The 23395-nt window shown below is 57.9% G+C and overlaps 1 protein-coding gene across 1 annotated transcript; it reads right to left on the reverse strand.

The window, feature by feature from the left end:
• Window positions 1–1005: 1005 nt before the first annotated feature.
• Window positions 1006–17430, reverse strand: MYLK2 (myosin light chain kinase 2). Its single transcript, XM_066384105.1, has 14 exons — window positions 17146–17430; window positions 16659–16682; window positions 14407–14897; window positions 14282–14361; window positions 13094–13371; window positions 10916–11021; window positions 10352–10445; window positions 7823–7932; window positions 7595–7736; window positions 3540–3610; window positions 3331–3459; window positions 2613–2765; window positions 2327–2459; window positions 1006–1493 (listed from the first exon to the last, which is right to left on the reverse strand). The coding sequence occupies exons 1-14, from the start codon at window positions 17195–17197 to the stop codon at window positions 1413–1415; spliced, it is 1944 nt and encodes a 647-aa protein (XP_066240202.1). The 5' UTR covers window positions 17198–17430; the 3' UTR covers window positions 1006–1412.
• Window positions 17431–23395: the final 5965 nt, after the last annotated feature.

Here is a 23395-nt window from a genome sequence, read left to right on the forward strand (position 1 = left end):
CTCCTCTGCGCTGCAGGCCCAGCAAGGACTCGCTCTGGGCTCACACCCCGCCCTGGTGAGAAGCCCGTGGGCCCCTGAACAGAACTCTGCTCTGGGAAACAGAGGCAGCCGTGTCAAGCCCCAGCTTCTAACTTGTTGAATATTCTCCACGTTTCCTCCCCTCCGTGAGCCTCAGCTTCCCCCTCTGCAATAGGAATAATGATACGTAATATCCACTGCATAACCTTCCTTTGAAGAGTATGAGCGATGTACCCACAAGTGCTTAAATGGAGCCTGGCACAGCATCATCGTTCAATAAATGTTCGCTGGTGCTGGGACCTCCCTCTCACAAACGAGGAAACTGAGGCACAGAGTAGGGAAGCCACGTGCCCAGGTCATGCGCTGGGCGGGCGGGCCCCTAGGGCTGCACTGGTGATCAGTACACTGCGAACGGACAGTGGCCACTAACGTGCGTGGCATACAGGAGTTCTCGATGAATTGGGGGCGTGTCGGTGACTTCACCTGCGTGAATTGAATGCAGAAGGAAGAGGCCACGTCCAACCTGTACATTTATTTACAAGGCACAAGCTAGCGCGGGTTGGGGGCCGCCTCACGGCCTTCTCACTCCTCCGCGGCCTGCTGACCTCACCATCTGAGGCCCGTGGGTTACCCCTGGGATGAGGGCCCGGAGTGGCTGGTGTGAGCCGGCTTGGCCCTCAGGCAAGCGTGGGGGTGGTCTCCCATGTCCCCCAAGTCCCTCCCTGCCCTCGGTCCAGTGGGCTGGGCGTCCTTGCTCTCACTGAGTTCCTGTGTGTTGGTGGTCGGCAAGCAAGGTGGGCGGGGGCGGGACCTGCCAGATGGTGCGCGCTAAGCCTTATCTGTTGGGTGTGGGGAGGGGGTGGGGCACGAAGATCCTCTTTCACAAAGCCTGCTCTGTCTCCTCCGCAGCTGGGCCTCAGGAATCGGCTTTGTGGCCTTCCTGCCTCCCACCACAGCGGCAGGAGCCCCACACACTGGGACCGGCAGGAGCCCCACACACTGGGACCGCCAGCCCTCCCACCCCAGCTAGGAGCAAGCCCAGGCCAGGGATGCCCAGGTGGGGCCGAGCAGGGGTCCCCAGGGCAGCAGTTCAGAGACCAGGGTGGGGAGGGAGCAGGGGGACCCACCCTTGGAGTCTAGGCCGGGGCTGCTGGGCTGGAGCCCTGTCTGGGAAGGTGTTAGCAGGATGGATTCAGGTCACATCCGAGGCGGCTCTCATCGGGGAAGCAGTCACTGCGTGGGGGCGTGGGGAGCCCCGAGCCTCCTGGCCTGGCGCAGCCTCATCCTGGTCAGCCCACCCTGGGGTCTGGCCCGTCGTCTCTGGCCTTCTGGGCCACGTGGCTTCGGCCCTGGCCACAGTGCGGCTGCATCCAGGCCTCAGTCGCTCCTGGGACTCAGACCCCCAGCGCCATCAGTGCCCCTGAGCTGCTGATCTTCTTGAAGCGATTGGCAGCGCTGACTGCAATGAAGTTTTTCTGGAGGGTGAGGGAAAGGGGTCCCAATCAGCCTCAGGGCAAGGGACTGCTAAGCTGTCTCCTAAAGTCTCATTTCTTATGGGTCAGGGAGGGTGCAGTGCCCAAAATGGCCACAGGAGGTGCTATGACGCTGAATCCTCCAGGATTCCTTCCTTCATTCAACAGATTTGTCAGCCGGACTCTTGCTCTGCTCAAGACGTTCGAAGTAAAAGATAAACAAACGCCTGGCCATGGTGGATGAGTCCCTCCACACCCTGCCTCCCACTCCTCTCTGAGCTCATCTCCCCCACCCCCTTGAACCTTTCACTCCATCCATACTGGTTGCCCACTGTTCCTTGTTACTTGCCAACCATGCTTCTACCTCAGGGCCTTTGCACTGGCTGTTCCCTCCGTCTGGGACACTCTTCCCCTAGTATCCTCTGGTGCTCTTGACCATCTTTATTTTTTCTAGAGCCCTTCCTTTCCCCTTTTTAATATCACCACCACCATCAAAAATAAGTCCACAAAGACTGAAACCCTTGTCTCTTCTATCCACTGGTGTATCCCCAGTGCCTAGATGTAGTAGAGGCTTAATAAATATATATAAAATGAAGAAAGGAAGCCTGTGATGAACCCCAACCCCAGATGGACACCCCTCCTTGGGGTTGAGGGGGTGGGTGGAGAGTCAGGAGCCAGTACAGGACAAAGAGAGAAAAGCCAACCCTTGTTTCCCAGACGGGGCCAGGTCTAATCAACAGAACCGGCCAGGCCAGGGCTGGTGGGGCCTGGGGTCTGGTGCCAGGAGCCCTTCCCGCCTTGCAGCCCTCCCTCCACCCACCCCAGCCCAGCGGTACCTTCCAGCGTCTCTTCATGAGGTATTTCTTAAGCAAGATCTGGGACTTGAGGCGCCGATTGCAGCGCTTGGCTTTCTCTGCCAGGTTGTTGAGCCAGGGGTGGGCGAGGCACTGGGCAGCGCTCATGCGGGCCCTGTGGAGAGGGGGCAGCGTGGAGAGGGTAGGTGGCGTGCCCACAAGGCACCAGAGCCCAGCCGGCCCTGCAGCCAGTTCCCTCTCCGCCTGCACGTGCACGCCCTGAGCTCACACACACACACGGGCTCACATGCGGCGGGAGCAGCCTCACCCCTGGTCCTTGACGAGCAGGTTGGAGACAAAGTCCTTGGCCTCATCTGACACAGCCTCAAAGGTCTCCTCGTCAAAGTACCAGTTGCCAGACAGAACATTGTTTAGGGTCTCTGTGTCGTCATCTCCCAGGAAGGGGGAGAGGCCGCTCAGCCTGGGGGAAGGGGATGGCAGGGGGCAGGGAGGTCAGCTTAGAGATGCTAAGTCACCTTGGAGGGTTTAGGGGGTGGGGATAGATCCTAGGAGGCAGCACCAGGTGCTGAAAAGACCCCCAGCCTCTCAAATGGGACAGACCTGAGTTTGAATCTGGCTGGGTGACCTTGGGCAAGTCACTTCCCCTCTCTGAGCCTCACTCTTCTCATCTGTAAAATGGGAATAATCATCCCAGCTTCCCAGGGTTACAGTGAAGAAGAGGAATGGTGCGTGCACAAAAAAAATAAAATAAAAATGTCTACTCCGCCTCTGCCCCCACCCTGAGTCATCAGAGATCTGTGTCCAGAGCCCTGGACCGGGATGCTATGCTTTTAGGGGCCTTGGTTTCTCCACTTATAAAATGGGTACAAAGTCCCCCTTTCCTGGTTCTCCCTAGCACTCCCAACCTCCAGCAAACCCCTGACTGAGCAAGTGGGGAGGTGGGACCACCTTACCAGGACCCCAAGGCCAGTCTTGGCCTCAGCTGCCCACCCAGGTGCCCCAATCCCAGAAACACTGGGGCTCACAGCATGTAGGTGATGACCCCCATACTCCACATGTCTGTCTTGTCAGAGATCTGATCATAGTTCACCACCTCAGGTGACAGGAACTCCGGGGTCCCAAAATTCACCTTCAGCTTCTCGTTGGGGTTATACCTGGGGGTGAGAGCAGATCCTCAGAGCCCAGCTCCCAGCCCGTTCCCAGGCGCCCTCCACCCCCCACCCCCAGGTGGTACCTCCGTGCCAGGCCGAAGTCAATGATCTTCACCAAATGGCCCGTGGTGTTGACGCACAGGATGTTCTCTGGCTAAGGAGAAGGGGTGGCCTGGGTTGGCCTCTGACCCAGCTCTCCCTCCTTCCCTCCCTCCCTCCCTCCCTCCCTCCCTCCCTGTCCAGGTCCACCCAAGTCCCAGGTCCAGCCAGAGGCCCAGGCTGTCAGAACTGGCAGCCCGTCCAAGCCCCCTGGACCCGCCTGTTCCAGGCACAGGCGTGGAAGCGGAGGGCCCGAGGGGGACTCGGATGGGGCTTCGCCGCACAGGCTCCCGGGTGGGTGCAGGTGGCACGTTCCTCCATTTAAGGCCACGAAAGAACCACAGGGTTCTGGAATTCGGAGGCTGGAGAAACTGAAGCCCGCAGAAGACAGCGTGCCCCGGTGGGAGGCTAGCTCAGGGCCGCCGCCAGGAACACGGAGCTCCAGAGCCCAGGGAAACAGAACACCGGCCCAGGGCTCCCAGAGGACACCTCTCGGGGACACGGGGGCTTCATGCTGCCCCTGGAGTGCTCTGAGATGTGCCGCTCTTGTCCTACCAGTTAGGGATGATGACACCCACCTCCCAAATGCCTGTATTAACTCCATGTGTTAGCTCGTCCATCCTCTCAACAGCTCTATGAGGCAGAGACGGTCATTCTCCATCCCCATTTCCCAGCTGAGAAAACTGAGGCTCACGCACAGAAGTGACCTGGTCACAGTCACCCAACAAGTAAGTGACGAAGTCAGGACTTGGCCCCACAACTGTCTGACTCTAACAGCTGGTGCCTTGATATCGTTCTGCCTGCCGCCAGCCAGCAAGGATCCACAGTGCACTCTATGGGGTGGGAGTTGGGGGGGGGCTGGGTGGACAGTACACTGGTGGGTCGGCTCTTCCAGGGAGAAGACGGCCTTCTCCCGCCCCTTTACGCCCCACCCTCAGCGTCTCACACAGACACCCGCAGGTGCCCGGCCACGGCTCCCAGAACCCTGTGCTCCAGGCACCGGTGAGCCCGTGAATGACCCACGCTGGGTCTCCATCTCCCCTCCCCCCAACACCAGGGCGCAGGGCGGCTCTGAGTTTACAGGGCAGGAGTATTTTAAGCACATAGTTAACAGCAGCTAAAAGGCAGGGGACTTCGCACACAAACCCCGATTTCCTGATTTTCGGCACCTCCCGAAAGAGCCGGCGTGCGCAAGAGACGTGCTGACAGGAGTCAGCGAAAGTCCTCCCGTTCCCTGGTGGCCTCCCCCGTCCTGACGGGCCCTTGAACCCCGTCCTGTGTCCAGCTACTCGTCTGGGCTCTGTGGGCATTTGGTCAGAGGCGCCTAATGACATACTTCCGGAAGGCCCCTTTCCCACCCATGCGTTCACTTAGCGAGGGACACCAGCGGCTTTCATCACGCGACCTGGTGTCCCACCAAAACAGTGAGAGGAAAGAAAGGTCCCAGGGGGCACGGACCAGACAGACCCAGACCTTTTGGAGGATGCCGGACTTTCTGAGACACCCCGGCTCACCCGACCTCCTTGACCGTGAAGCACTTTTTTTCATGAAAACTTACTGCTGCCTGACCAGGCGGTGGCGCAGTGGATAGAGTGTCGGACTGGGATGCAGAGGACCCAGGTTCGAGACCCCGAGGTTGCCAGCTTGAGCGCGGGCTCATCTGGTTTGAGCAAAGCTCACAACCTTGGACCCAAGGTCGCTGGCTCAAGCAAGGGGTTACTCGGTCTGCTGTAGCCCCACGGTCAAGGCACATATGAGAAAGCAATCAATGAACAACTAAGGTGTCACAACGTGCAACGAAAAACTAATGATTGATGCTTCTCATCTCTCCGTTCCTGTCTGTCTGTCCCTGTCTATCCCTCTCTCTGACTCTCTGTCTTTGTAAAAAAAATATAAATAAATAAATAAATAAATAAATAACTTACTGCTATCCTGAAGAAAGCCCGTTTCAGGGTACAGAGGCTCAACGTTGAGCTTCTGCCCGGGACATAGCGTTTTCCCTGGGGGTCCTGCTCGACCCCACAGAAATCGGCTTTCCTTGGAGAAAGGCAGGCCTCCAACAACATGGTGCCATCCAGAAATGCAGGGGTCGCCCTTCCTCTTTCCTTCCTCCCCCTCCCACACCCCATCCAAACCATCAGCAAATCAGAATGCATCCATTGTCTGGCTACCTTCCACCCCCCTAACCCCTCCCCCCCCCACTGCCACTGGTGCCAGCCCCGCCATCTCTCTCCTGGCTTATGACACAGCCTCCTAACTTCCCTCTGCCATGTTGGCCCCACTGATCCTGTCTCCTTGGGTCCTTTCTCTCTCCCTTGTGGGGCGGCAGGGAGGATAACAGCGTACCTGACCCAGTGGGCTGGTGGGAGGGGCACGCACCCTGAGTGGCCTCTGACCCCTAGTGAGCACGCGCGCGGGACAGGTGCACCAGCAGCCGCAGCAGCAGCAGCTCCCTGGCCAGCTCCGGACCTCCAACACTTAGCCTCTGCCCGCTTCTCCCCTTCCATCTTGTACACCTCCCCGCTGCTCTCACGTGCCTCTGCATAAGGCTTCCGATGTGTTTTAAAAGATCTCTTTCTTTGAGGATTATTTTATGGGTGTGTGTTTTGCCCCTCGAGCCCGCAGGCTCCGGGCACAGGGTGTGTCCTCCCTCCTCCCCGTGGCCACGCCCACCCGGGCCTCCGGCAGGGTGGTGGCACGCTAGCAGGTACCCAGCACGTATTCAATCAAATGAGCCAACGCAAGCACCATCCGTCCACCTTGCTGATGGACCCGAAACCCACCTCGGTGTGCATGTTCTATCTCTCCTCGCCTGGCCGCTTACCCTACACACATGACCACCCGCCCTAAGGACAGGGACGGGCCGGCTCTCCTGTTGCCCCTGCCTGCACCACGCAGCGGCCAAGAACGCTAAGCCCCGGGTGGTCACTACCCCTTGATCATAAAATCCATCGTTTCCTGCCCTGGCCGGTGGGCTCAGCGGTAGAGCGTCGGCCTGGCGTGCGGGGGACCCGGGTTCGATTCCCGGCCAGGGCACATAGGAGAAGCGCCCATTTGCTTCTCCACCCCCCCCCCTCTCCTTCCTCTCTGTCTCTCTCTTCCCCTCCCGCAGCGGAGGCTCCATTGGAGCAAAGATGGCCCAGGCGCCGGGGATGGCTCCTTGGCCTCTGCCCCAGGCGCTAGAGTGGCTCTGGTCGCGGCAGGGCTACACCCCGGAGGGGCAGAGCATCGCCCCCTGGTGGGCAGAGCGTCGCCCCTGGTGGGCGTGTGGGGTGGATCCTGGTCAGGCGCATGCGGGAGTCTGTCTGACTGTCTCTCCCCGTTTCCAGCTTCGGAAAAATACAAAAATAAATAAATAAATAAATAAATAAATAAATAAATAAATAAATAAATAAATAAATCCATCGTTTCCTCTAACCTGCGATGGGCAAGGTCCCGCCCCAGCAAGGTCAGAAGAGAGAGGGAGATACATCGTCATTAAACCTTGCTGTTAGCGCCTACTGCGCGTGCGTGCATCGCGGCAGAGACGCGGCCCTTATGGTTTGTTTTCCTGACTCCCCCTCTGGAACGTAAGCCTCAGGAGGGCGGGCCTTGTGACCTCTTTTGTTCACCCCTTGATCTCCGCCAGCTAGAGGAGCACGGCCAGGTGGCGCGGAGTCGACCCTCCGCAATTATTTGCTGGGTAGAGAAACAAACAACGGCGCGCCTCTCAGGGCCGGCGCACGGAGGTCAGCGCTTCTGCCACACGAATTAGTAAATTCTACCTGGGAGGCGCTGAGCTTGGGGTTCGCGAGGCGGCAGAAGACACTGTCAGCAAGTACCCGGTGTTAGACGAGAAGCTCTTAAGAGCCAGGACCAAGCCTTTTGTGTGTTGTCTTATTCTCAACTCCTGGTACTTAGTAAGTGCTCAGTAAACCCTCCCTGACTCTACAAGGTGAGAGGACGGATGGAGGGCTGGCTGGTTGCGTCACTGATTCCCAGGGCTCAGCTGCTGCCCTGACCCCTCCCCGGAGGCCCTGCCTCCCCCCCTCCCCCGTACCTTGAGATCCAGGTGCAGAACGTTCATCTTATGCATGAAGAGGATCCCGTCGCAGATCTGCCTGGTAAACACCATGGTGTCCACCTCGGTCAGCTGGTAGTCCTCGTCCACAATCCTCTCGAAGAGCTCGCCGCCCTCGATGCTGCATGCACAGACCCCTCTGCAGTCTGCCTCTGGGCCTCCGCCCCCCCAGCCCCCCCACGGCCCACCCCCCACAACGGCACTCACTACTCCAGGAACAGGATGATGTCGTGGGGGGTCTCCATGGCCGCGTAGAGCTGGATCAGGTTGCGGTGGTTCAGCTGGTTCATGACCTCGATCTCAAGCTTCACCATGTCCTGGGGACCATCCAAGAGTCACCATTCCCTGCCCTCCACCTTCCATACCTGCGTCCCGAGCAGACCCTGCCTGGACCACTGCCCAGCCTCCTACACCTCACCTTCCAGCCTGTGTCCTCACCACCCCCAGTCCCTGGCGGTCCTTCCCTTCCTCCGGACCCACTGGGATCCTGGGGGCCCAGGTTTCCTCACTCACTAGTCCCCTCCCTACACTGTCCCCCTGGGCATTCTCCACCCAAATGTGATTGCTCTCCAAATACACAGCTCCATCCACCTCTGGGCGCTCCCTTGAACTCCACATACCCATGTCTCCCAACTGCCCAACTGGCCTTTCCCTTGTTTTTGTTTTTTTGTGGGGTTTTTTTAACAGAGACAGAGAGAGAGTCAGAGAGAGGGGTAGACAGGGACAGACAGACAAGAATGGAGAGAGATAACCATCAATCATCAGTTTTTCATTGCGACACCTTAGTTGTTCATTGATTGCTTTCTTATATGTGCCTTGACCACGGGCCTTCAGCAGACCGAGTGACCCCTTGCTCAAGCCAGCGACTTTGGGTCCAAGCTGGTGAGCTTTGCTCAAATCAGATGAGCCTGCGCTCAAGCTGGCGACCTTGAGGTCTCGAACCTGGGTCCTCTGCGTCCCAGTCCGATGCTCTATGCACTGCGCCACCGCCTGGTCAGGCTCCCTTGTATGTCTAACAGGCACGTGTCAAATCTATCACGTCCAAAAGGAAGCCCTTGGTTCCACCCCTTCCCACAATTCAGTTGCCCTCAGCTTGCTCATTGGCAGGAGGACATCACTCTTCGCCCAGGTGTGCGCGACTGGAAGTTAGGAGCCATTTCCGACTCTTCTCTTCACCTTGGCTCCTCGCACCCCGCATCCAATCCCTCAGGAGACCTTCCGACTCTGTCTTCAAACTAGATTACGGATCCAGTCCTCTCTCACCTCTCCCATCACTGCCTTCCTAGCCTGAGCCACCATCACCTGTCGCTTTGAGGAAGTTGACAACCCAGTGGTCACATTGGTAGTTTGAAATCAGCTATGGTAGAAATATTTACACCAAGGAAATTGGCCAATCTACAAATCAGGCCTCTCCCTGAAGTGTCCCCTCCCCCCCCCAGAACATCATATCGTCGCCCACATTATTCCATTCCTTCATTCACGTCTCAGTTGACATCCATGCCTCAGAGAGGCCTCGCCTCACCTTCCTCTCTCAGAACATTCCCTGTTCTTCCCTGTTTCCTCCTGCCTTTCTTTTTCGTCCTAGAACTTCTCGGTTCCTGACACCACGCCTTTTGCTACCTTTGCTTTTTGAGTTGTCTGTTTATTTCTCTCTAACATGTCAGCCCATAAGGGCAGGGACTTCATTTATTTATTTTTTTTTAGTTCGCTGCCATTTCCCTCACACTCCGAATAGCATGCACACACTCACAAAAATTGCTTGGTAATTAATTAATCAATAGCTTCTCTCCAGTTAATTTACACAGTACATATGGATGGAGCATCTACGCTGAACCAGGTCCGTAATAGAGGCCTGGGGACCCAGTCGTCAATAATATGGATCCAGGCCCTGTCAAGTGGAAGAGGCAGGGAAGGGCAGAGTCACACAGAGAACACACGCCTCCCACATGTGCCCGGAGCCGTGACGGGGAGGTCAGGGCCACAGCGCCCCGGAACTGCTTCTCAGACATTTTCCGGGCCTCTCCTGGCCTTTGCACATGCCGTGCTCTCGGCCTGGAATGCCCACAGCCTCACTTCCCAGCTCCCCGGCCTCAACTCAAGGGTCCCCGGCACTTCCCTGCTGTTTCGAGTGCTCAGGCCTCTCCTCCCATGGTCTCCCCTTCTTCAGAGTCCTTGTTAGGGAGGGGGCCACCCCACAGACTGAAACAGGGGCCTGCTCTGCCCCCTCCTCACTACCCCTGCTCAAGTGCGTGCTCTTGCCACGCCAGGTGGGTGGGTCATCATCACCTCCTCACACACCCGACCCCTTACTCCGTGTGAGCCCCTTCCTTCCTTCCTTCATTCCTTCCTCCCTCCCTCCCTCCCTCCCTTCCTTCCTTCCTCCCTTCCACAAACCCTGTGCTCGTCCTCCTCTGAACCAGGCCTGGGCTGGGTGCTAGAGGCAGAGTTCAGGACGGGGCCGGTTACCCTGGTGCTCCCAGCACGGGGCCTGGCCCAGAGCCTGTACTTCCCAGTATTTGTTGAATTGAACCAAGCATGACTAGCCTATGCCTAGAAGGGGAAGTCCCTAGGATAAGCTCTCTGCCTGGGGAGTCTGGTTCACACTTAAGGGCATCAGGCCCCAGTGGCAAGGCTGTCTGTCTGTCCATCTGGACAGACACGTGAGTAGAGGGAGGTGAGAGGCCCCCCGACTCCAAGGATCCCCCCTCCCACATAGCAAGCCCCCAGCCCGACTACCTTGTCTTTGGGTGTCTGTTTCTTGATGACCTTGGCCGCCAGCTTGAGGCCTGTGGCTTTCTCTGTGCAGGTGCAGACTGTCCCAAACTTGCCGCTGGAGAGAGAAGAGGCTGGGAGTCAGGGGTTCCCCGGGGTGGGGGAGGGGCGGCCGTGCTCTGTGCCCTACCTGGACTGTTTGCTACCATGAGGCGAGGGCATTCGCCCAGCCAGCCCGATTCGCCCTTAGTGCTCTACGGCAGGGACAATGGCCTGGCCACACAAACTGTGGGCACAGGGAGGGCCGGCTCATCTGAAGGGTGGCCCCCGATGTGATAACTCACAGGCTTGTGGTAGACAGGGGCCCTGGGCTCTGGGCCCCCGGGTGAGGGGGAAACTTCAGGGCTTTTTACAGGGCAGGGATTCCCCTGGAGGGGGTCAGTGTGGTCCCTGAAATGGAGACAACAGGAAATACCGAGTGACCAAAGCTGTGTCTGTGTGAGTGACGGTGGCAGGGCCTGCACAGGGAAGGTGTGGAGCCCCTGGGGGCTCGATGCTCTCTGGGGGGCGCAGGGTCTCAGTTCTCACCCGCCCAGAGCCTCCTTGGAGTTCATGGTGAACTGGCTGCTGGCATTCCCGGTCCTCAGCTCCACAATGCGGTGGGGGAAGGGGGCCGGGGGTGGCGGGCAGTCGTCTGGAGGCAGAGCAGGGCCGTCACAGTCAGTGCCAGGGCTGCTGAGGGTCCATCCTGGCACAACCCCCACCCCTCCCCCGCCTGGCCTGGGCCCATCCAGGGAGGCTCCCTGAGTGATACTTGGGGGACAGCTGGCTCCAGGACAGGGCCTAGGGGGCCGAGTTTCCAATTTCGGATAAGGATTACTATGTCTGATGGGGTAAGGTGATGATATCTGCCTACTATCCCCTCGGATAACACCACAAGCTGGCCCAGCCTGTGGAATGGGTGGCTAACCCAGGGGCAGGGAGGGGCTGGGAGAGGTTGGGCGGATGGGGGAGGGGGAGGGAAGGGGTGGAATTTTGTAGGGAGGGGCTGCCACCTAGTGGCAACTGTGGGGAATAGGCACCCTGGCCGCTGAATCATCGGGAATGGAAACCTTGTTTATAAATAGCCGGAGGTGGCAGGGAAGCCGGGCTGGTGATAAATTAGACGGCCCTTGGAGGCCGTTCAGGTCCCGTCAGCCCGAGGATGTGATTTCTGGGCGGGGCGGGGCAGAGGTCTCCGGCTGCTCCGGGGAGGAGGCAGGGCTCCTGGCTGCCGCCCAGCCGCCAGGTCCTCCCACCCTGTCTGGGTGGCACTGTGCCGTTCACCAGGCAGGTTGGCAGGTCTCCCGGGGCACCTCAGCCCGGGGGGGGGGGCGTCAGGACACTCTGGGCTCTCCTGACCCCATCTCACCCCACCCCCAGTCCTGCTGCACCCTTGCCCAGGTCTATTCACCTACTTGTCAAGCTCATGCTTGCTCAGCGGCTACCTGCTGCCCACTGAATCACCCACCGCCTCCTGGTCTGATCGTCACTTCAGGCCGCGCCACCGTCCTACCCGTCCCCTGCGCCCAGCTTCCTTGGCCACGGCTTCCACACACAGTGCCTGTGCTCCTCAGCTCATGAGCCCTCTCTGGCTCCCATGACCCACCCACCCCATCCGGGTTGTATGTAATACTCAGGCCTGGCACTTTCATCCTTCTACAGGCTGACTTCAAATCCCACTATCGCCTGACCTGTGGTGGCGCAGGGGATAAAGTGTGGACCTGGAAATGCTGAGGTTGCCAGTTCGAAACCCTGGGCTTGCTTGGTCAAAGCACATATGGGAGTTGATGCTTCCAGCTCCTCCCCCCTTCTCTCTCTCTGTCTCTCTCTCTCTCCTCTCTAAAAATGAATAAATAAATAAAAAATCCCACTGTCCACACAGTCGGTGTTGCTCCCATAATCTGCTGGACTTTTTTCGAAACCCCATTTTATTTTATTTTTATTTTATTTATTCATTTTAGAGAGGAGAGAGAGAGAGAGAGAGAGAGAGAGAGAGAGAGAGAAGAGGGAGACAGGGGGGAGGAGCTGGGAGCATCAACTCCCATAGGTGCCTTGACCAGGCAAGCCCAGGGTTTCAAACCGGTGACCTCAGCATTTCCAGGTCGATGCTTTATTCACTGCGCCACCACAGGTCAGGCACAAAACCCCATTTTAGCCAAAGTTCTTAAAAGAAAGTCAAAAGTGAACTGTAGCCCGACCAGGTGGTGGCACAGTGGATAGAACGTCGGCCTGGGATGCAGAGGACCCAGATTCAAAACCCCGAGGTTGCCGGCTTGAGCCCTAAAGGTCGCTGGCTTGAGCAAGGGGTCGCAGGCGCAGCTGGAGCCCCCCAGTCCAGGCACATATGAGAAAGCAATCGATGAACAGCTAAGGTGCCACAACAAAGAACTTCTCATTTTTCTCTCTTCTGTCTGGCTGTCTGTCTGTCTGTCTCTCTCTCTCTCTCTTGATTAGAAAAAAGAAAAGTGAGCGTTGGAGTCAGGCCGCCCTGACAGGTCCACATCCTCTCCCAGCTGTGGACTTGGGGCACTCACTCCGTTTCCTTTTTCCGAGCTCCTGCTTCCCCATCCATCAGAAGGGTCTAGGAGCGTGCTTCCTGCAGCTGGCTGACCCTTAGATGTGTTGGCCGGGCTGAGAAACTGCTAACCTGGGAAGGCTTGGGGATTTCCCTTCCCCCTTCTCTGGACCCCTGGGCAGCCCCACCCACACCTGCCCCTTGCCTACCCAAAATCTGGAAGCAGTCCTCCTCCTTGGCTGTGAGACAGGAGGCCTGCCCCACTTCGGGGCTCTGTGGGGGCACAGCTGGGAACCCAATCCCCAGGGGGGTGTCCCCGCACGCCTCAGCCGGGCCTGACGCCTTCTGGACGCCTTCCGGGATGCTCTCCCCTCCTGCTGCTGCCTCCGCCGGCTCAGGGTCCGTGGGGCCGGGGGTTTCAGATACCCCTTCAAAGATGGGTTCTGATGCCTCATTTGGGGGCTCCTTGGCCAGCAACTCCTCAGGGCTAGAAAGTGAGAACACAGAGGTGAAGCCCTTAGCAGGCGCACCCCCACTGTGACCTCCGGTGGGTCCTCATGCTTCCAAAGTCTCATTGGCTCTCTGGAGCGGATACACCCCGCCCCTCACCCCTCATCCCAAATGCAGGGGGCAATGTCTCCGAATCCACTTTGTACAACAATCAAGGGATAGTCATGCCATAAAGGACTGTGGTCATCATCTTGACTATCAACATACTAATAACAGATCATTAATAGGATTGTGTATGGTTAATCATTATGTGGATATAATTAGGGAGATTACATAGCTCCTGATTCTTAAAAGCTGTGGCAATGCAACTCATATTAATATAAAATTTAAATGGAGATGGTGTTATTATTGTGGTTTACAGTAATATATCATTAACAACCTCATGAATACGATTAGCCTTCGGGTAAGTGGAATGGACTGCATCATAAGACTGAGGCTTTCGTATGAAAAGTATTAGCGTTAGTTATAAACGTATTAGCAAGAATCTACCAACTTATCATTAGTCGTCAATGTTACACTGATAATTATATTAAGAAGAGGGATTGTCCTTTCCTCCTGACGTCTCAGCCCTGCCCTTGGCTAGCCCCGAGTTCCGGGAGTAAGGGGAAGTCTGGACTCCAGGTGCCTAGAGAAGAGGAAAAGCGTTCCACCTGGGTGGCCTCTGGGGACTTCTCCTGCCCGACATCCCAGACTTGCATGAAATTCCTGGTTCAGGCAAGGGGACAGGGAGATATGGCCACGACCCAGGACAGAGGTGGTGGGACATCTGAACTACCCAATGCAGCACGGAATGTGACAGCCATAGTCCCTGGGACACAGGACTCAGTGGATCCTCAGGGATGGAGCCCAGTGCCCCTTCCCCCCACTCCCAGGCCGGGGGCACTCACCTAGAGATGGCCGCAGGGCAGCTGGGGCTGTGCAGAAAGGCGGGGGAGGGCCTCCTGGCCGCTGCCTGGCCCTGGGCAGCCTTCTCTCCTGCCTGGGGCTCTCTGGCACCCTGGCTGCCGGCAGCCTTCTCTCCTGCCTGGGGCGCTCTGGCACCCTGGCTGCCGCTGCCCGAGGTCTCCTGATAACCGTCGTCCTCGGGCTGCCTGACGCTGGCCTCAGCCGTCCGGGTCTGCTGGGGCAGGGCTGCCGGCTGCCCCGCACTGCCCTCCGCGGGGCCCCCGCCTGAGGCGTCTTCCCCCTCGAGGCCCTGGCTGCTGGCTGAAGGCTGGGCCAGGACACCAGCCCCTCTCTCTGGGGTAGAAACTTTGTCACCTTTCTGCAGGGTGAGTGAGCCAGGTTCTCCCTCTGGGCCTGGGGGGGCAGGCTCTTTCTCTGGGCCTGGGGGGGCAGGTTCTTTCTCTGGGCCTGGGGGGGCAGGCTCTTTCTCTGAGCCTGGGGGGGCAGGCTCTTTCTCTGGGCCTGGGGGGGCAGGCTCTTTCTCTGGGCCTGGGGGGGCAGGCTCTTTCTCTGAGTCTGGGGGGGCAGGCTCTTTCTCTGGGCCTGAGGGGGCAGAGTCTTTCTCTGAGTCTGGAGGGGCAGACTCTTTCTCTGAGTCTGGAGGGGCAGACTCTTTCTCTGGGCCTGGGGGGGCAGGCTCTTTCTCTGGGCCTGGGGGGGCAGGCTCTTTCTCTGGGTGTGGGGGGGCAGAGTTTTTCTCTGGGCCTGGGGGGGCAGAGTTTTTCTCTGGGCCTGGGGGGGCAGGTTCTTTCTCTGGGCCTGGGGGGGCAGGCTCTTTCTCTGGGCCTGGGGGGGCAGGCTCTTTCTCTGGGCCTGGGGGGGCAGAGTTTTTCTCTGGGCCTGGGGGGGCAGGTTCTTTCTCTGGGTGTGGGGGGGCAGGCTTTTTCTCTGGGCCTGGGGGGGCAGGCTCTTTCTCTGGGCCTGGGGGGGCAGGCTTTTTCTCTGAGCCTGGGGGGGCAGGCTCTTTCTCTGGGCCTGGGGGGGCAGGCTCTTTCTCTGGGTGTGGGGGGGCAGGCTCTTTCTCTGGGCCTGGGGGGGCAGAGTTTTTCTCTGGGCCTGGGGGGGCAGGTTCTTTCTCTGGGCCTGGGGGGGCAGGTTCTTTCTTTGGGCCTGGGGGGGCAGAGTTTTTCTCTGGGCCTGGGGGGGCAGGTTCTTTCTTTGGGCCTGGGGGGGCAGAGTTTTTCTCTGGGCCTGGGGGGGCAGGCTCTTTCTCTGGGCCTGGGGGGGCAGGCTCTTTCTCTGGGCCTGGGGGGGCAGGGTCTTTCTCTGGACCTGGGGGGGCAGGCTCTTTCTCTGGGCCTGGGGGGGCAGGCTCTTTCTCTGGGCCTGGGGGGGCAGGGTCTTTCTCTGGGCCTGGGGGGGCAGACTCTTTTTCTGGGCCTGGGGGGGCAGACTCTTTCTCTGGGCCTGGGGGGGCAGACTCTTTTTCTGGGCCTGAGGGGGCAGGCTCTTCCTCTGGGTGTGGGGGGGCAGTTTTCTTTATTGGGTTTGGGGGGGCAGGTTCTTTATTCCCATCTGGGGGGCCGGGCTCCTTCTTTGGTTTTGGGGGGGCAGATTCCTTTACTGAGCCTGGGGGGGCAGTTTTCTTTATTGGATTTGGTTTTTTCTTTCCATCTGAGGGGCCAGGTTCCTTCTTTGGTTTGGGGGGGTCAGGTTTCTTTACTGAGTCTGGGGGGTCAGTTTTTTTTATTGGGTTTGGGGGTGCAGATTCTTTCTTTCCATCTGGGGGGCCAGGTTCCTTCTTTGGTTCTAGGGGGGCAGTCTCCTTTATTGAGTCTGGGGGGGCAGTATTCTTTATTGGTTCTGGCCGAGAAGGCTCAGAAAGAACCTTCTCTTTTTTTGGTTCTGGGGGGACAGGCTCCTTCTTTGAGTCTAGGAGGGCAGGGTCCTTCACTGGATCTTGGGGGGCAGGGTCTTTCAGTGGGTCTTGGGGGGCAGGATCTTTCATTAGGTCTTGGGGGGCAGTTTCCTTCTTTGAGTCTGGGGGGGCAGGACCCTTCACTGGATCTTGGGGGGCAGGATCTTTCATTAGGTCTTGGGGGACAGGTTCCTTCTTTGAGTCTGGGAGGGCAGGGTCCTTCACTGGATCTTGGGGGGCAGGATCTTTCATTAGGTCTTGGGGGACAGGTTCCTTCTTTGAGTCTGGGAGGGCAGGGTCCTTCACTGAATCTTGGGGGGCAGGATCTTTCATTAGGTCTTGGGGGGCAGGTTCTTTCTTTGAGTCTGGGAGGGTAGGGTCTTTCATTGGATCATGGGGGGCAGGGTCTTTCTTTTGATCTGGGGGGCCAGGGTCTTCCTCTGCTGCCGGGGCCCCTCCACCTGCTGCGCGATGAGGAGCCTGGTCTGCAGAGGAGGTGAGACACGGGTCAGAACCCCCTCCTCCCCCCCTTTCCCCAGCCAGCTGCCAGAGACCAGCTCTGGGCCCAGGTCCCCACCAAGGCAACAATTTACAAACGCTTGTCCCACGGAGCCTCTAGAACCACTGGGTGGGCTCTAGAGAGGGGCTCCCGGGGTCCCAGAGGCCTGCCGGGGGCGGGGCGTCTGTCCTCTGGGGGCCCGGACGCCCCGCCATCCCTGCGCCGTGTTCAGGTGCTGTCTATGGGAACTTCACACTCACATTTTCCTTGTCTCTCCGGGGAGAAATTCCTGTCGGGTCTTGAGCCCACCCCGTGCTACCCGGAGAGGATTCTGACTCCTGAGTCCCCCTTGCATCGTCCCCTCAGAACCTCCACTGAGGAACCCACCCCAACCGGGATTCAAACACCCCTTCCCAAGCTCCTCCCTCCGTCTCCGGCCGGCTTGGCACCTGTTGACGAGCTCTGGGTTCCCAGCTCGACTGCTCCGTCTTCTGTCGCCATGAGGTAGGGAGGCGTCTGCTTCTGCTTGTCTAACTCAAGCCTCTCTAGCTGCAGAGAGAAGCGTGAGGCGTGTCGGGCTGTGCTGGATTCCTTGTCTCGTCGGGCCGAGGGGAGGTCAGGGCCCGCTGACTGAGGGGACAGGGGCACCTGGAGTAGAGAGGGCCAGCCTGGTGGTGGCCGTTTGTTTTGCAGCGGCCACCCAGGAGCCGTCCCGGGGCAGTTGTAGGAGATGGGGCTGGGTGGGCAGAGGCGGAGGCAGGGGCACAGGCAGGGGAGGCGGGGTCGGAGGAGAGGATCTCTTACACCAGGGGCCATGCCGCTCGGACTGCCAGCACCTGTCACTCTTGGCCCCCATTCAGAGGACACAGCATTCTTCCCACGGACCAACTGGGGGGGTGGGGGGGGAGAGCGGTGTTGGAACAAGCAGGACGAGAAAAAGGCGGGGGCGCCTGGCACCCCGGGGCCCAGTGTTTTCCCAGGCCGTGGCTTGCCCAGGACCAGGGAGGGGGCCTGGGAGCAGAGGGGATCTCAGGCCAGGCTGAAGGGCAAGCCCATGTCCAGGCTGGGCCCTGGCTCTGCCCACCTGCATGCCGTGTCCCCGGGGGTCCCCCAGGACCTGGTGAGAGCCACACAGGCCCAGAAATAATCACCCTGACCGCAGTGCCCAGCTCTGCGGCCACGAGTCCTGCCCTGGGCAACTGGACTTGTTTGGAGAATCTTTGGGTCAGAAATTATCTCGAGTGCACTTGTTCAACATGCTCACACTCTGAAAAGCCTCGACTTGAGAAAATGTCTTTTTCCTGGGCTCCCGGGGAGATGGAGGCCGTCCCAGTGGCTGCGGGGGAGGGGGAGGGGACCAGCGCCCCAGGCCCCTTCCCCGAGCCACTCTGGGCCTCTCCAAAGGCTCCCCTGGAAGGAAGGGGGCTGACGGAGGACCGTCTCCAAGGACCTTCCACTGAAACGGTGCCCCAGGGGCCACTCCAGCCGAGGTGTTCCTGCTGAGATGGGATGGGTGGGGGCCCTAGGGGCCTCCCATCAACCAGGGGCTGTCTGCCCCCAGCCTCTCTCCTGACTGTGGTCAGCCTTAGCAAGGCTACCACATGGAGGAGACAACCCCCGACGGGAAAGAGATGGGGAAGCGACCCAGGAACACGGCTCGGCTCGGCCGTGGGAGGTCACGGAGCTGAGACGGAGCAGCCTGCAAAGTGGGGAGACAATAACGGAGGAGCAAGGTCGCATATACTAGAAAAAACAACCAGAGCAGGAGATCCTTCCTCGTCCTGAATGACGTCTGCTCTTCCGAGCCGGCCTTCCCCTCCGCCATTTCTCCCCTCCCCATCCCATGGACAGCCTGGCCTGCCTCTTCCGGAAGGCGAGAATAATGACCGTGCCTGCCCGGGGGGCTCCACCATGTGCCCCAGGGCGCGTCCTGAGTGCTCTTGGGTTGATTCACTCATGGGATCTTCAGAACGACCCAATGAGGCAGGAGGAGACTACCGGTGGGGAAACTGAGGTACGGAGAGGTGAAGTGACATGCCCAAAGCCATCCGGTTTGTAAGGGACAGAGCCAGGAGCTGGGGGCCCAAACCCAGGCTCTCCGAAGGGAAGAGAGCTCCCGTTTCTCTGAGTGCCCGCCGTGGTCAGCTTGATTCGTGTCATCTTAAAACAACATCATCCTGATCAGAGCTCTGTGGGGAGCTCTCATCTTAGTGTCTAGATGAAAACAGGGAGGGTCAAAGGACAGAGTAACTTGCCCAAAGTCACTCCAGAAGGAAGAAAGCTGAGCCAGAAATGTCCATCCTCACAGCCCAAAGTTCTCTCTCTGTTGTAAAATCTCCCAGCCGGTGCCTGGCCCCACCTTGCCCCCTGGGGGATCTCACAGCTCTCTGAAGGGTGAGTGCTCCCTGCTCTGCACCTGTGACTGGGGGCTCCTGACCCTCCATGAAGTCGTCTCCCATAGCAGGTTCCGGTCCAGCTTGCAACACGGGCCCTCCGTCCTCTGATCCCCTTCAACCCCAGGTTGGTCCCCCTGTTGACACTGTCTGGGAACCCCTGGAGGGCAGGGGCTGGGTGATGCTCATGTGTGTCCCCAGCACAAAGTGTACTTTCCAATCAGTGTTTGAAGAGCGTCCAAGCAGAGTCTGACCCGGGTCTGTGGGATTACCCGACGGCCATGGCCCTTGCTGACATCTCCTTATTACCGTGGCTGTCGACACCGCTAGTGAGTGAGTGAGTGCCCGCTAGGGGCCGGGCCTGGCTCTGCCTAAGGCTTCACTCCAGCTCACTGGATCCTCACAAGGGACTCGAGGGGCCAAGCATTAGACCGTTTTCATGCTGTGGAAACTGATGCTAAGAGAGAGGGTAAGAGGCTCTTTTCTAAAGTCACACAGCGATTGGGTAGCTTCAAATTACCCAGATTCAAATCCAGAGCGACCTCCAAATGAGACCAAAATCCAGGCAGGGACAACAGATGAGGTTTAATTTGCTACCTTTGACACTGTTATGGTTCCCGAATAATAACTAGCTTTTTTTTTTTTTTTTTTTTGAACTCTTACGTAACTGGGCCAGACCCTGGTTCCCATGTTCACGAGGGTCCTGCATTCAGTTCTCAGAATCTGAGAAGTGGTCAGGAGCTCTGGCAGTCGAGCTGAGACTGATTAACTGAAGCCTGTTTCCTCATCGGCAGAAAGAGCTCCTTGCTCACAAGGGTAGGGAGACAAAGCATTATGAACAGACCATAGGTGCATAATGAGTGCTTGACAGCGATTTCACCCCCATTTCAAAGATGTGACAGGAAAACTGAGTCACAGAGCAAACTGGCAAGGTGGGGTTTGAACCATCTAATCCAAGGCTCAGCTCATGGCCACGCTGCCCAGGGCCTCTCTCCTAGGGTGGCTGAGACCATTCCGTGAGCACCTGGGGCAGAGTGCTTGGCACTGTAGGCTCTCCGTGACGCCGTGGAGACCCCAGGCTGAGGGCCCTGCTGTCCCTGCGGGCTCCTCCAGGGTCCTCCCCCCCCCACCCCCGACTGGGACGAGAGGCTGGCCTGGTTTGGGATCCACAGGATCGCCTACAGCTTGCTGCCTGCCCGGGGTTGAGCTCAGCTTGGCCAGCTGCTCCCGGGAGTCCCTGAGCTGCTTCTCAGCGCTCCCTCGGAGGCTGGGGCGGGGGCGGGGGGGGGCGGGGCACGGGGAAACCTCCTCCACCCAGCTAGGGGCGGCCAGAGCCCCTGCCCACCCTTTAGGGGCTTCCCCACCATGCACCAGCTGCGCAGACAACCTCCTTGCCTCTGCAGGGGCTGGGCAGGAGGTGGGGCAATGCCAGGACCAATGGAACCTGCCAGGGGAATTAAGGTCAGCAGGATGCAATTATGCCTGTGGGATTTAACAAGGCCAGAGGGAAGGTGTCTGCGGCCAGAATTCGCGGCTCCTTGGGCCTGTTGCCCTGGACGGCTCTGTGCTCCAGAAGCCTAGGCTCCCCGGCTCGCCCACTCCTGGGAGGTATCCCTGGGAGCGAAGGGGTTACCACCAGCCAGGCACCGCTTCCCCGGCCCCTAGGAGGAAACTGACCCAGCCAAGACGCTTTGAAAAGGACCTGCTCGGAGGAGACATTTCCCGGCCTCCCCCTCTCCCTGCTCGGCTGTGATGGAAAATCTGGGGAGTTGAGCCATGACCTTCCGACTCGAGGGCAGCCAAGTCTCCTCACTGCTTCCCTCTGGTCCTGGTATGGGAGCCACGAAGGGCTGTTTTCTCCTGCTCTCTCCCGCCTTGGGCCCTAAACCCAGGGCGTTGGCAGGACCTCTCAGAAAGCCCTGGGTGAGGCTGTGCCCTCAGGTCAGACCCTCTCCCCAGGCTGGTAAGCAGAGATCTGTGGACCCTCTGTGGACATAGATTTCTCCGGAAGCTCAAATGACACATTATTTCATCCCAGAATTGTAGCATTTTATCGCCAAGATTATTCACTGAGTGGCCTACCCTCCAGCAAGGACTACACCGGTCACTTGGGGGACAGAGAGATGGAGTTGGGGAAAAGCTATCACATCACCACATCGTGCATGTAGGTGACAGAAAACTGTAAAAATCATTCCTGAATTTGAGATCCTTTTTTGTTGTTGTTGTTAAAGATGTTTATAGAGAAAACATCTGGAGGAAGAGAAATATACCTGTGAACAGGTGCAGAGCGCAGACTATTTTTACTCTTTGGGTTTGGCAAGTGTTTTTGAAATGAGCATTTGGAACAGAGTCGATTTATCAATAATTCCAAACATATCAATATGGACTCAGATTTCTACAATTTGAGACGGAAAATGGTAGACACTACCCATGAGGTAGAAAACACCAGGGGTTTCAGAGGAGGAATCTCTTTTTTTTTTTTTAATTTATTTATTTATTTATTTATTTTAATGTTTTTTATTTATTCACTTTTAGAGAGGAGAGAGAGAGAGAGAGAGAAAGAGAGAAGGGGGAGGAGCAGGAGGCATCAACTCCCATATGTGCCCTGACCTGGCAAGCCCAGGGTTTCGAACTGGCAACCTCAGTGTTCCAGGTTGACACTTTATCCACTGCACCATGACAGGCCAGGCTCTTTTTTTTATTTTTTAAATGAGAGGCAGGGAGGCAGAGAGGCCCCTGCATGAGCCCGTCTGGGATCCACCCAGAAAAGCCCACCAGGGGGCGATGTTCTGTCCATCTGGGGCCATTGCTCCATTGCTCAGCAACCGAGCTATTTTAGCACCTGAGGTGAGGCCATAGAGCAGGGGTCTCAAACTCAACTCAGCATGTGGGCCGCAGAGCAAGATCACAGCCATTCGGCAGGCCGCACTAGGTCTATAAAAGGCAACTGTTATGCAACACTTTTCTCACTGCAGTTGAAAACAAAAAAAAATCAGTACAACAAGCACAATCGTACATGCAGTTTACTCAGTGTCACAAAACGACCAGAAACTGTAGTTCGCATCACAACTGCTGTTAACTAAGCTAATATCTAGCTAGGATGCTAGAGAAATTAAAAATACATGTAGGCCCCTAGGCTTACTTAATTTTATCCAAAATATTTTGAACTTCGTGGATTAGTCTGCGGGCTGCACAAAATTGTTCAGCGGGCCCCATGCGGCCCGCGAGTTTGAGACCCCTGCCATAGAGCCATCCTCAGTGCCCTGGGCCAACTTTGCTCAAACCATTTGAGCCAAGGCTTTGGGAGGGGAAGAGAGTGAGAGAGAAGGGAGGGGTGGAGAAGCAAATGGTCGCTTCTGTGTGCCCTGACTGACCAGGAATCGAACTTGGGACATCTATACTCTGGGCTGACGCTCTATCACTGAGCCAGTCGGCCAGGGCCCAGAGAAGGAATCTTTAGGGCTGTGAGCAGGGATGTTTTCTCAGCCAAAGGCGTGGCAAGCAATGGGCTTTCTCAGTGCCCAGGCCCCAGAGTCTGCTTAAGATGAAGCCTCCTTGGAATCTGTCTCTGTCACCAGCATTTCAGGTGGCTTTCGTGCACACCCAAGTTTGAGAAGCCCCACGCCAGCGGGCCAGCATCGAGGCACCCCAGGGGGCATGCCAGCGGCACAGCCACACGTCCCTCCCTCTGCCTTCCGGCTGTGCCTCTCCAGCCTGCACGTGGGGCCACCTATGCACAGCTCTCCACGCCCGGGCCCCTCCCGAGCTCACACCAATTAGAATGTTTGGTGGTTGAGCCCAGGCTGCGGGTACTTTTTACATCTCCCCAGAAGGTTCTGAGGTGCAGTCAGGGTGGAGAGCCACTGCTCTGAGGCTGGCTTAGGGCCAGGATGCCACTGGGTCTCCCTAGAATACCCCTGGGCAAAGCAGAGCACATGACGGGGGCTCCATCCTGACTTGTATGGATGATACACACTGTCCCAGTCTCTGAGGATCTGGGGACGCAGATGCCAGCTCAGACGCACAGGGACCACGTCAGTCAACTCTGTATCCCAAGGACCCTGTATAGAAAGCGCTGCTGTTGTCAACAGTAACGACCGTTTACATTTACTGTGTCTTTATCATGCGCTAGACACAGATGTTAGCTCCTTCACTCTTCATAGCGACCTTGCGAGGCCGATGCTCTCATCGCTCCCATTTCCAAGAGGAAACTGAGGCACAGAGGAGTAACTTGACTGATGTTTCAGTATTCCTGTGGGGCTGGAGCTTAAGCCCAAGCTGTCTGGCTCAGAGCCCTCACACTCAC

The sequence above is a fragment of the Saccopteryx leptura genome, chromosome 5, assembly GCF_036850995.1.
Source record: "Saccopteryx leptura isolate mSacLep1 chromosome 5, mSacLep1_pri_phased_curated, whole genome shotgun sequence".
Taxonomy (NCBI): Eukaryota; Metazoa; Chordata; class Mammalia; order Chiroptera; family Emballonuridae; genus Saccopteryx; species Saccopteryx leptura.